Source organism: Rhinopithecus roxellana, chromosome 5, assembly GCF_007565055.1.
Source record: "Rhinopithecus roxellana isolate Shanxi Qingling chromosome 5, ASM756505v1, whole genome shotgun sequence".
NCBI classification, from domain to species: Eukaryota; Metazoa; Chordata; class Mammalia; order Primates; family Cercopithecidae; genus Rhinopithecus; species Rhinopithecus roxellana.
In genome coordinates this window covers 79,602,837-79,616,186 of record NC_044553.1, presented here as the reverse complement: position 1 = coordinate 79,616,186, position 13,350 = coordinate 79,602,837, and the positions used below count along the sequence as shown (strand labels likewise).

At 42.6% G+C, this 13,350-nt stretch overlaps 1 protein-coding gene across 2 annotated transcripts in view; it reads right to left on the bottom strand.

The window, feature by feature from the left end:
* Positions 1-217: 217 nt before the first annotated feature.
* The window catches only part of SIN3A (SIN3 transcription regulator family member A), a 90,985-nt gene continuing 77,852 nt past the window's right edge, over positions 218-13,350 (bottom strand). For both annotated transcript variants that reach the window (XM_030931704.1, XM_030931703.1), the window contains exons 18-21: positions 13,238-13,330; positions 12,257-12,351; positions 6,627-6,834; positions 218-3,051 (exon numbers count right to left, since the gene is read on the bottom strand). In XM_030931704.1, coding sequence (XP_030787564.1) covers positions 2,821-3,051; positions 6,627-6,834; positions 12,257-12,351; positions 13,238-13,330 — 627 coding nt within the window. In that variant the 3' untranslated portion in view covers positions 218-2,820. The remainder of the gene's footprint in view (positions 3,052-6,626; positions 6,835-12,256; positions 12,352-13,237; positions 13,331-13,350) is intronic.

The following is a 13,350-nucleotide window of genomic DNA, read 5'->3' as shown; positions in this document are numbered from 1 at the left end:
GAGTTTGAGGTGGCAGAACAGTCATAGCATTGACGATTCCAATAGGAAAATGTATTCCACCATACAGGACTGTAGAGTCCAGGGAAATCATAATACCAGAAACAGAACTCCAGTTTCATTCTCACCCCTAGTACTCCACTGAGAGCTTTGTTTTTTTCTCCTGGGGTTGCCAAGAGAGTGTCTATAAAATCATTAGGAACAAAAAAAATACACAAGATTAGCCCTGATATTTTAATGGAAATACTGACCAAGTTTACAACATTTCAAATGCAAATCACACGGAAAGGTGACTAAGTACAGAATACCAAATGTGATTTAAAATAAAGATAACCTGCTGCTGCATATAATACAGATTGGGTTTAGAGCCTGGAGCTCAGATGTCAGACAGCAGGAGGAATAAAAATGATACTTGTGAAAACCCAGGCTGTAGGTGAAACTGTCTTCTGTTGGTTGCACTGGTGGGTTGGGACTTTCTCCTGAACTGGCCTTGAAATCCTTTTCTGACCTGCAGGCAGGTGCTCTGGATGTAACACTGCAGGGGCAGCAACAGCCAGGGCTGACCCTGATCACACCCCACCAGTTTCCCCTATGGTTCCAGGTCAACATGACCTTTCTTGAGGGAACACAGGGGAACAGGTGAATCATTTCTGAGAAAACCTCAGGATCTTTCCCTGAAATCAGTACACATGACCACTCCCAAGTCAGACATTGCCCCAGTTTTGCCCTAAAATCTTATCCCACAAAGCTCTTTTTGGCACCCTACACTTCGGCTCACAGTCTCCTCTCCCCAATACAAAAGAAGCCTAAAATCAGGCTGGCTTTGGTGGCTCACACCTGTAATCTCAGCACTTTGGGAGGCCGAGGTGGGAGGACAGCTTGAGGAGAGGAGTTTGAGACTAGCCTAGGCAGCATAGCAAGACCCTGTCTCTACAAAAAGTTAAAAAATTAGCTGGGTGTGGTGGCATGCAGCTACTCAGGAGGCTGAGGTGGGAGGATTGCTTGAGCCTGGGAGGTCAAGCCTGCAGTGAGCTATGATCGTGCCACTGCACTCCAGTGTGGGTCATAAAGTGAGACTTTGTCTTTAAACAATAATAAAAGCCTAAAATCAGGTCTACCATGTAGTTTGAAAATCCAAGAGCCAAAAAATTTTTCTTTTTGGTGGTGGTGGTGATTTTTAACTAAAAAGCAAACATAAAACACACAAAACATTGCTGCTTACAACTAAGACTTGCGTAATGGTTGCTGAAGAAAAATCCACCAGAGTACTGGGAGGGGCTCAGTTGGTCTTTGTTCAGAAAGTCCAGGTTAACCACATAGAAAAATTCTAATTATTCATGTTTAAATGCTAGTTTAAATTTATGTAATTAAAAAAATAGGTATCCCATTTCAAATTCTCTCCCTCCCAACCCCATTTATAAGGTAAACCACATGCCTTATACACACTTTTTTTCAAATACTGGTTTGGTATTTAAGTTGCTCACCCCCATCCATCACCAATGTGAATAAGAAAAAATATATAGAAATACAAACTACATAGCTTGACAGCTTACCCAAATATAAAATATTTTCAGATAGCTGAACAAGGGGAAAAAACATGTACTAAAAGACTAAAGTATTCTAAGATTTTGGAATATTTTGATTTAGAACAAGTAACAAGTATTTAAAGCAAAATCCTGTTTCTACCCTGGATAAGGAACTGAAGCCAAAATCCCTGCTTCACAGTATTTTCTGGTGAGGACAAGGGACGTGGGTTGAGAGTTTATTCCTTAAGTAAGAACCAAGCTTTATTTATTTACAAAAAAAAAAAAAAAAAAAAAAAAAAGTTGGGGGCAAAGGGGAAGACAAGTTTTACACAAAAGTACTACAATGGTAACTCCCTTTGGTAAAAAGTGTAATAAATGTCTTGTACATCTGTTCATAGGTACTAAATCTGAAGCCACATAGTACTATGGTACACAAGAAGCTAGAGCAGTTATGCTAGCACATCAAAGCATATTTCTTTTAATAAAAAATTGACAGTATGTACATTATGTACAAAAAAACAAGTTAAAATCGTGTGTGTGTGCATGTGTGTGTCAGAGAGTAAAGCTGGTGGATGGCACTAGGGTAGACTAGTAAAGAGGCAGATACAAAACAGTTCCACGGGAGCTAAAAAGGACGACTGATTTGAACTCGTTGAGGTTGAGAACCAGAGGAGAGAAAGGGTAGGCAGCAAGGGATTCGTCAGGAATAAAATCCACAAGATGATCAATCCCAAAGCCAAACTGCAGGTCCCAGATAAAACCTAATGGGTGATCTTAGATGTGCTCAAGTGACCAGAAAAAAAAAATCAAATCCAGTTTGTTTTTTTTTTTCCTTTTGTGGGGAGGGGAGAGGAGCAGTGACCGTGATAGTTCCAATCCATCTGAGTATTAAGTCCTTCCCCAGTCTGTTTTGTAAATGCATCTCCATCCAAAGTGTGAACAGCATCCGGTTCCCTCACTGAAAGTTAGGCCACAGGAGACTCCAGTCTTAGCTCTGCTGGTGTGTGCAAGCAAACTGCACGTCTTTGCTTGCAAGGACTTCCTTCCCCTCCAGGGCAGGCTATACCCAAAACCCTTTGGGAAAAGTTCCAGCTTCAGCTTTGTAAGGTATTCATGTTCCTAACAGGTAGCCCACTTGGTGCCAGGCTGCACCAGCCACACACAGGTCAGGTGGCCATGTCCCAGAGAGGCCCAGTGAGGCTTGAAAGGCATCTTCCTTGTTTCTTCAGTGTGTGAATGCATAGGCCTACACACACACCCCCACACACACCCCAAGTTATCTGCTCTGGCTTTGCAGTTAAGGGGCTTTGAATACTGTGCCGTATTTGACACGATACTTGTTAATGCTCACAAAATGCAGGGTCTCTGTATCACAGGTGGTGGTACAGGGCACCAGGCCCTCCAGCCCCTCACCCATGAGCCACTTGCTGGTCTCTGCTGCCATTTCACGGGGCACATGCTCCTTGGTCCATTTATCTACCCAGGCCTGGAATCTCTGATGTAGACGCTTGCTTACACGCTCATGGGACTGCAAAACAGAAAAAAAATATTTTTTATTAAATGAAGCAGAACCAAAAAAGAGCCCTTCAAATACAAAGCCTAATCTTCTAAAGGAACAAAGGAGAGATTGGGCTCAAGTCTTAGATACTGTTTTTGTTTTTCTTTAAAAAAAAAAAAAAAAAAAAAAAAAAGGATTCTCTGTTTAAAAAGAAGTTAAAGAGGTAGTAAGAACATAGAACATGTGAGGGCATGAAAATCCATAAAGCCTTCAAAGAAATGTGAACACAGGCTCTGGGCTGAAAAAGCTCAGTGTTCTCAATTTTAGCATGCATTAGTATAACCTAGGGAATGTGTTAAAAAGACACATTTCCGATGAGGCGCAGTGACTCACGCCTGTAATCCTAGTACTCTGGGAGGCCGAGGCAGGCAGTTCGCTTGAGCTCAGGAGTTTGAGACCAGCCTGCGCAACATGACAAAACCCCATCTCTACAAAAATACAAAAATTAATCTGGCGTGGTGACACAATCCTGTAGTCCCAGCTACTCAGTAGGCTGAAGTGGGAGGACCGCTTGAGCTGGGAGGTGGAGGTTGCAGCGAGCTGAGATCGCACCACCGCACCCCAGCCTGGATGACAGAGCCAAACCCTGTCTCCAAAAACAAACAAAAAACCCAAAACCCCACACTTCCTTGGTTTTACCAATGTGCATTTTAAACCAGCAACCCAGCTGATTCTAATGTATCTTGGGTAGGACCCAGTGAGCCATTGATCACTTCTATCAGCATGGAGATCCACTTTTAAGCCAGATAGTGCAAAGCAAAGGGCTTAAAACCCACTCTCCCTCCACTGTGTTACCCCACCCTGGCAAGTAGAGTCCAGGATTGTCAGATCTTCTGTAGGGGGTTCTGTTCCCACCAACACACCCAGTAAAAATTTATTGGTGACCACATGCAAGGATACTAGAAGAGATACAAAAACAAAACTGGTGTTGCCCAGTGTCCCAAATAATGTGAATCAGAGACAGGCAGACACACAACACATAGCAAAAAAAATTAGTCAGGCGTGGTGGTGCACACCTGTAATCCCAGCTACTCGAAAGGCTGAGGCAAGAGAATCTCTTGAACCCGGGAGACAGAGGATGCAGTGAGCTGAGATCATGCCAGTGCGCTTCCCTCTGTGCCATGAGAGAAGTACAGCAGACTCTTGAACAACACGGCTTTGAATGGCACAGGGCCACTGATAGGCAAGTTTTCTTCCACCTCTGCCAACCCCGAGATAGCAAAACCAACCCCTCCCCTTCCTCCTCCCTCTTCAGCCTACTCAACAAGATGAGAATGAGGACCCTTTATGATGAGCCACATCCACTTAATGAAGAGTAAATATATTTTCTCTTGCATATGACTTAACATTTTCTTTTCTCTAACTTCCTTTATTGTAAGAATATACAGTATAGGCTGGGCACAGTGGCTCACACCTATAATCCCAGCACTTTAGGAGGCTGAAACAGGTGGGTTGTTTGAACCCCTGAGTTTAAGACCAGCCCTGGGCAATGTAAGGAGACCCTGTGTCTATTTCCATTAAAAAAAAAAAGAAAAAAAGAAAAAAAGAATGCAGTATATACAATACACACAACATACAAAATATGTCTATCAACTGTTTATCAGTAAGCCCCCCAGTCAACAGTAGACTATCAGTAGTTCCATTCCGGGGGAGTCAAAAATTATACACAGATTTGACTGTGCAGGGGCCAGTGCCCCAAACCCGTGTCATTCGAGGGATAATCATACATTAAACTGTGTGTTCAACATCTCCCACTTGAAAGTTTTGTAGTCCTTTCAAACTTAAAACAGCACTTTGTCTGTCTCCCAAATCTCATAACCCCTTTCTATTAACAGGTGAGTCCCTAAAATCTCCACTTAAGCAAAACAAAACAAACCAAAAAACCCCAAAACGAATTAGGCACCATCCTTGATGTCCTCCTTTCGCTTACCCCCACATTTGATCCAACACCATCTCTTGTCAATTAAATATCTAAATTATATCTACATCTGGGCGTGGTAGCTCACGCCTGTAATCCCAGTACTTTGGGAGGCTGAGGTGGGTGGATCACTTGAGGTCAGGGGTTCGAGACCAGCCTGGCCAACATGGTGAAACCCCATCTCTACTAAAAATACAAAAAATCAGCCAGGCGTGGTGGCGCATGCCTATAATCCCAGCTACTCAGTAGGCTGAGACAGGAGAATCGCTTGAACCCGGGAGGCAGAGGTTGCAGTGAGCCGAGATTGGGTCACTGCACTCCAGCCTGGGCGACAAGAGCGAAACTCTGTCTCAAAAATAAATAAACACATAAAATCTACAATGTAATTCTTCCAATTCCACTGCCACCCTAGTAGTCTGGGTGGTCCCCAAATCTCATTTGGACAAGGGCACCCTTTTGAGTGGTCTCTGCTCTTCCAACTTTATACATACCCATCTCCACTCTCCTCATAGCACTCTAAGCTATCTTTGTCAAATGTCCCAATGCATCTCAAACAAACTCCAAACCATGGCCAATTAGACAAAGTAATGTGGCCTCTGCCTACCCTTCTAACTTCATGCAACCTTGAGTCACAATGGTGTCTGTAATTTCTTGAATATGCTATGTCCTTTCCTCCCAGCCTTGTACTTGCTGTTTTGTCTAGAAAACACCCATCCTCTACTCTTCACCAGGCTAATTCCTTGTCATTATTCAGGCCTCAAGCATCACCTCCTTTGGGAAGCCTCCTCCAGTGAAAGCAAGGCCTATATGCTAGTTACCCTTGATCACTGCACCTGATTTGTTTCCCTGGTAGTGCATATCATCACATTACTTCATCTGCTCAACTTCATGGCTGTAGTCCCACGGCCTGGCATAACACCCTGTACACAGCTGCAGCAGGAAGGTTTCACAATTGAGACAGAATGTAAAAACAGGTAGAATTCATACAAGCAAAAGATCAGATACTACTTGAGATGTAAATACTGGGAGTAAATTCACTAAAAAGGTGCCACCAGGTATTTATGTGCTCTTACGGGCTGAAGTGTGTTCTCCCTAAAATTCTTATGTTGGCTGGGTGTGGTGGCTCACGCCTATAAAGCTAGCACTTTGGGAGGTTGTGTCAGGCAAGACTCTGTCTCAAACAAACAAAAAATCAAATATTGAAGTCCTGGCCCCCAGTACTTCCAAATGTGACCTTATCTGGAGGCAGACACACACACAGGTAGAAACACCATATGAAGATAAAGGCAGGGATCTACAAGCCCAGGAATGCCAAAGATTGCCAGCAAAGAACCAGAAGCTAAGAGGGGCCTAGAACAGATTGTCCCTCACAGTCCTCAAAAGGAACCAACACTGCTGACACCTGACTTTGGACTTCTAGTCTCCAGAACTTTTGTCGTTTAAGCCACACTCTGTGGTACTCTGTCACAGCATCCTTAGCAAACCAATATACCTACTTCCTCAGCTAAGTCTCAGCTCCAAGAACAGGTTTGCATAAACAAAGAGAAATAATCAGAAGACTCTGGGCCTCCCCTGCTCCTAGCTAGGGTGGCAGATGTGTACAGAAATTACAGTTACTGGTTCTCACCTGATGAGCCCGGAGCAGGGCAGTCCTCCGATACATATAGTCCTCTGATTTGATCACATACACCATCTTGTAGGAATTCAGCTTGAATCTACACTCCAGCTTATCCAGACTATCCACATTCTCCATGGTCTTCTTACTGTTTCCTTCCTTCCCTTCCTTTTCCTGCTGCTCTCGACCACGCTGACATTTCCGGATCCGCCGTAGATTCCTACGGCAGAAAAGCCCTGAAGGATGAGAGCTCGTCCAGACACAGATTCCCGTGACTTCCCCCAAGTGAGTTTTCTTTATTATATGCTTACATAGTACTGATCCCAATTTGTTAAATACATACAAAAATGTTCAGTTGTTTCATTGCAAAAAAAATTTCAACTGCAAAAGTACACAGAATAAAAAGTAGAAATCTTCGCCCATCCCCTACTTGCCTTAGCAGATGCAGCCAGTTAAGAGTTTTAATGAGAAACTTCTGGGCCTCTGTCTGTAAATTTACACATGTAATTACCAGCTATAATTCTGCTTTGGGATTTGTTTTTAAGACAAAATAGGATCATACTATATATTTTGTCCTCAACTTTTCACTTACTGTCATAAGTATTTTTTCATTTCATGACAGATTTGTCTTACTCTCTTTAACTGCTGCAGAAAAATGTACCCCAATTTATCATTCCTTAACAGTTTATTTCAACTGAGGTTCCTCATCTGAACCACGTAACAAAAAATTATTTGAATGCCTGTTTTTAAAACTTTCCCCAGATGATATAAACTAGTGCCACTCTACATACACAAGAAAGAAGATAATTCACATGAATGGATGCCCTGAGGGGTGGGAGGCTCGCTAATCTCCTCAACATCCAGTGAAGAAAGGTTATCAGCTAGACAATTACATTGTTTCTCATAACTTGCTATTAAAAACACTGCTTCAGGTTGGCCATTGTGGCTCATGCCTATAATCCCAGCACTTTGGGAGGCAGGTGGATTGCTTGAGCTCAGGAGTTTGAGACTAGCCTGGGCAACATGGCAAAAACCCCTTCTCTACAAAAAATAAAAAAAATTAAGCAGGTGTGGTGATGTGTGCCTAGAGTCTCAGCAACTTGAGAGGTTAAGGTGGGAAGATTGCTTGAGCCCAGAAGGTGGAGGTTGCAGTAAGCCAAGATCCCACCACTGTACTATAGCCTGGGAGACAGTCAGATACTATCTCAAAAAAAAAAAAAACAAACAAACCCAAAATATTGCTTCAGTGAGTATCTTTGTATACATGTATTTCTGCAGACAGTAGTTCTTTGTCCAAAGGGTTCCAAGACCCTTTCAGGAGATCTGTGAGATCAAAACTATTTTCATAATAATACTAAAATATTATTTCCCTTTTTTGCTGTGTTGACATCTGCACTGGCACCATAAATGTAATGGTGAATAAAAATGGTGGTGGTGGCGCCAAACTGTATTTGCAATATCGAACAAATTGTTACCAAATTCCAGTATCAATCTATATACATCACTGAGCTTTTCATACAGTTGTCAAACTCTATTGGTTTATCTTGTACCATGAATGAATCCTTTTACTTCCATGATTTTGTAACTTCATGCGATTGTGATTTAAGTCTTTGAACTTCACACTGACCGTACAATGACATTAAGTGAAAAAAGCCAGTTTCACTTAAGAAGGTTTCTGATGGGCCAGTCACAGTGGCTCACACTTATAATCCCAGCACTGTGGGAGGCTGAGGCAGGCAGATCACTTGAGGTCAGGAGTTTGAGACCAGCCTGGCCAACATGGGGAAACCCCATCTCTAATAAAAGCACAAAAATTAGCCAGGCATGGTGGCGCGCATCTGTAATCCCAGCTACTTGGGAAGGTGAAGCAGGAGAATCACTTGAACCTGGCTGGTGGAGGTTGCAGTAAGCCAAGATCATGCTACCACACTCCAGCCTGGGCAACAGAGTTAGACTCTGCCTCAAAAAAAAAAAAAAAGAATGTTTCTGATGAAGGAGTAACATTTTTTATTAAATCCCAACCCCTTAGTTTACATCTTTTTAACACGCTGCGTGATAAAATGGGAACTACATATAAAGCACTTTTGTGTGCTAAAGTACAATGGTATTCTTAAAGAAAAAGTACTTGAGCAATTGCTTGAGTTGTAAGTGGATCACCATTTTTACCTGAAAGAACTGACTAAATATAGTCAATCTCAGCCAAGTATTTGGCAGATGTTTTCTCAAAAATGAACAAGGGAGCCTATCACTTCAAGGAAAATAATGTTGCCAATAAGATTAGAATTTTCAAGCAAAACTAAGAATTGTGGTGAACTGGTATTAGCCACCCTGAGCTTGACAGCTTCCCAATACTTAAAGATCTGTTTGATGACCTAGCGATAGTGATATTAATTAATGTGATTTTTTTTGGAGACACTGTAAAATATATCAACATTTAGTAGGTCTGTACAACTTAGTGAGCTAATATTTCCAAATAGCCAATTGCATAGTTACAAAATCATAGAGAAAAAAAGATTCATTCATGATACACATGAATGAGAGATCTCAGTGATGTATAAACTGATATTGGAATTTGGTAACACATGTGAGAGACACATGATGATGGATTTTGACAACTGTATGAAAAGCCCACTGATGTATAAATTGATATTGCTACTAACCTTTAAGAAACTATTGGCCAGGCGCGGTGGCTCACGCCTGTAATCCCAGCACTTTGGGAGGCCGAGACGGGCAGATCACGAGGTCAGGAGATTGAGACTATCCTGGCTAACATGGTAAAACCCCGTCTCTACTAAAAATACAAAAAATTAGCTGAGCGTGGTGGCAGGTGCCTGCAGTCTCAGCTACTTGGAAGGCTGAGGCAGAAGAATGGCGTGAACCCGGGAGGCGGAATTTGCAGTGAGCCAAGAAAGCGCCACTGCACTCCAGTCTCGGCGACAGAGCGAGACTCCATCTCAAACAAAAAAAAAGAAAGAAAAAAAAAAGAAACTATCACTGGGGTCAGGTGCAGTGGCTCACACCTATAATCACAGCACTTTGGGGGGCCAAGGTGGGAGGATCACCTGAGGTCAGGAGTTCGAGACCAGCCAAACCAACATGGAGAAACTCCATCTCTACTAAAAAAACAAGAACAGCTGGGCGTGGTGGCACATGCCTGTGAAATCCCAGCTACTCGGGAGGATGAGGCAGGAGAATTGCTTAAACCCAGAAGGCAGGGGTTGCAGTGAGCTGAGATCGCCACTGCACTCCAGCCTGGGCAACAAGAATGAAATTCCGTCTCAAAAACAAAAACTATCACTTGTAGTTTTGTTGTCATATCAAAGAATATCCAGTTATCTGAAGGATCTGAAAATATTCCTTTTTCCAGCTACACATTTGCGTGAGACCAGATTTTCTTCACATATTTCAACCAAACAACATAATGCAACAGATTGAATGTAGAAACAGACATGAGAATCCAGCTGTTCTTCTAGTAAGCCAGACATTAAACAAATTTATGAAAGACAAGCAATGCCACTCTACTCACTAGTTTTTGTTTTGAATTAGCTTTTCATTAAAAAATATTATTAAAAAATATAATGGGATATATATATATATTTTTTGGAGGCAGAGTCTCGCTCGGTTACCCAGGCTGGAGTGCTGTGGTGCGATCTCCACTCACTGCAACCTCTGCCTTCCAGTTCAAGCGATTCTCCTGCCTCAGTCTCCCGAGTAGCTGGGACTACAGGCGGCCTCCACCACACCCAGCCATTTTTTTTTTTTTTTTTTTTTTTTTTTTTGAGACGGAGTTTCGCTCTGCCACCCAGGCTGGAGTGCAGTGGCCGAATCTCAGCTCACTGCAAGCTCCGCCTCCCGGGTTCATGCCATTCTCCTGCCTCAGCCTCCCGAGTAGCTAGGACTACAGGTGCCCGCCATGTCGCCCGGCTAGTTTTTTGTATTTTTTTTTTTAGTAGAGACAGGGTTTCACCATGTTAGCCAGGATGGTCTCGATCTCCTGACCTCGTGATCCGCCCGTCTCGGCCTCCCAAAGTGCTGGGATTACAGGCTTGAGCCACCGCGCCCGGCCACCCAGCTAATTTTTTGTATTTTTAGTAGAGATGGGTTTCACTGTGTTAGCCAGGATGGTCTCGATCTCCTGATCTCATGATCTACCGCCTCAGCCTCCCAAAGTGCTGGAATTACAGGCGTGAGCCACCACGCCTGGCACAATATTGTTATTTTTCAAATGAATTAAAGATTGAAAACATTTCTTTGTTTTTATTTCTAACTTGGTAAATATTACCAGTATAATCCATATAAACAAAAGCTTTTGGAGAACTCATGCTCTAAGAGTGTAAGGGGTCTCAAGGCCAGTAAGGTGAGCCCCTTAGCTGTCAGACAAATCATTAAAAACTGAAATTCTGGAGGGAAGGTTCCATATACTTCAACTATCCTGCCACCAGAACGATTATATCAATTTCTTTTTTCTCACAGTACATAAATGTGCCTCCTTCCTCACATCCTGGTGGGAGACACATGATGACAGGTTTATTGTAGTATGTTATTAGCATGGAGCCTGTTTTGTTGAGAGGAATCTGACACAGAGCAACTGCTCAAATGTGTTAAATGATTCCATGAATGGAAAACCTGGCAGGGCCCATTTTCCTGGTACCCCTTTGCCCATGCTCTCATTAGGACTCAGTAAGTCTAGTAACACTGGGATGATATTTTCTTGGAAACCTAAGACATAAGATTTCAATTCAAAACTTTTAGGAAGGAAGAAAGCCATTCTACCCATTTTATACTTCTTAAACTCTGTTTTCATATACTTGGAGGATCAGTATCACAATCTGCCTATATACAGAGGGAACATTTTAAAAATTCTGTGCAGAAAAGAGTTAATGTAGCAGGCCTAAGACTGCTATTCTTTGAAAAGCCTGCTTATAAAAGTTGGCCCTTGGCTAGGGGCTGGGATCTTGGATTTTGGGCCATGTTCTACCATTCCTTAACTCATGTAAGTGTCACACTGTACCTAAACTATCTGTACAAACTCTATAGCTTATGCTGAAAACCTGCTTTCTTTCTGAGAGTTTGGGATTTTGGTAGATGCTAGACATACAGTGCTTAGATGACTAGATCTCAATAAAAATCCTGGCATAGTCTCTAATGAGCTGCCCTGGTAAGACAGCATTTTACATGTGTTGTCACACTCATTGTTGGAAGAATTAAGAGTGTCCTGTGTGACTCCACTGGAAGAGGATTCTAGGAAGCTTGCACCTGGATTCCTCCAGCTTTGCCACAGGCATCTTTTCCCTTTGCTGATTTTGCTTTGCATCTTCTTGCTGCACTGTATCAGTTTGACTATGACTATATGCAGAGTCCTGTGAGTCCTCTTCCATCGAACTGTGGAGACTCTAACACACATTGCCATCCAAAGTAGGGTGGTTATTGTTGATTCTCTATAAGTCTCACCTCCCGGATCCTTTGACACATGCTCCAGGTAAGCCCATGTTGTGACAGCCATATAAACCTTGAATTAGCATCCCCGGCAGATAGAACAAATGAATAAAATATATGAAAGCCAAGAACGTGAAAGTCATTTAATTCTCCATTCCTCAATCACGCACAGTACGGACTGCTGACAGATGACATGGCTCACTCACCTGGGGAGAAATACTGGTTTCTGTGCTAGATGTTCACGAAGCTCAGGAGAGGTAGTATCTGAATTCATGTATCGCTCCACGTAGTCTGACCAGCGCTAAGATGGCAAACACAAAATATAGGTGGAAGGAAATCACAAAAACAGCTCGTAATGCATTGGGTACTCTAGTAAATTCTCTGACTACAATGCCCCAAATTCATAAATTTCAAGATCAAAAAAGTCCCTTTCTATAAAGACATGATTGTTAGTAGGTACTGGAACACAGATTAAAAATTCTGTTAGCCAGCAATACTGTTAAGTTTCTCTGAGGGGCTAAGGTTATCGGAAGTCATAAACAGGTAGAAGCTGGCTCAATGACAAGTTTTATTTCCCCACAGAGGATTTTGTTAAAGAACAAAATTTACAGTGGCAAATGTGTGAAAGTTTCCTTCACATTGCAATCTAGATTTCTGACATCGCTTTAAAAAACAAAAATATCTGCCAACAAGCCAACATTCCCACCAAACAGGTCATCCCACATGTCCCCCGCAACATCATACATATGGCCTGCATCTCTCGTGTACATTATCTGCCATAACCAATTATGATAATCACACCTGTCTATTCAGGGGTTGAAAACTCTGTGCTTTATCAGTCCAATATAAAGTAAACATGACCCAAAGAATCCAGATGACACGAGAAAGACAGTACCTCATTTGTTGTTTTTTATACTTTAGGAAAAAACAGGAAAGCTGCCAACCATAAGACTTACTTAGAGGAGATAGCTTTACTAAGTGCAAGATGAGGTTAACATCTATAACCAGGCAGCCCTTCTCTTCAGCTAAAGACGTGGCTGGATTGACTTGTACTTTAAGCATCCAGGTCCTGACCCTTAAACAGGCCTAAGGTGCCTTGGCCTTTTGGCAGACAGGGTCACTGGACAGACTCTCAAGACACGCCAGCTCTGCTTGGCACCCGGGGTGTGTGATGCACTTGCTCATACCTCTGCTTCCACAGGGTCATCCGAATTCTCCTCTTCTGTGTCCAGAAGCTCAATAGTCAGCTGAACCTGGCCTTGGCTCTGAATAAACATAAGCTGCAAATAAGAAACCTAAG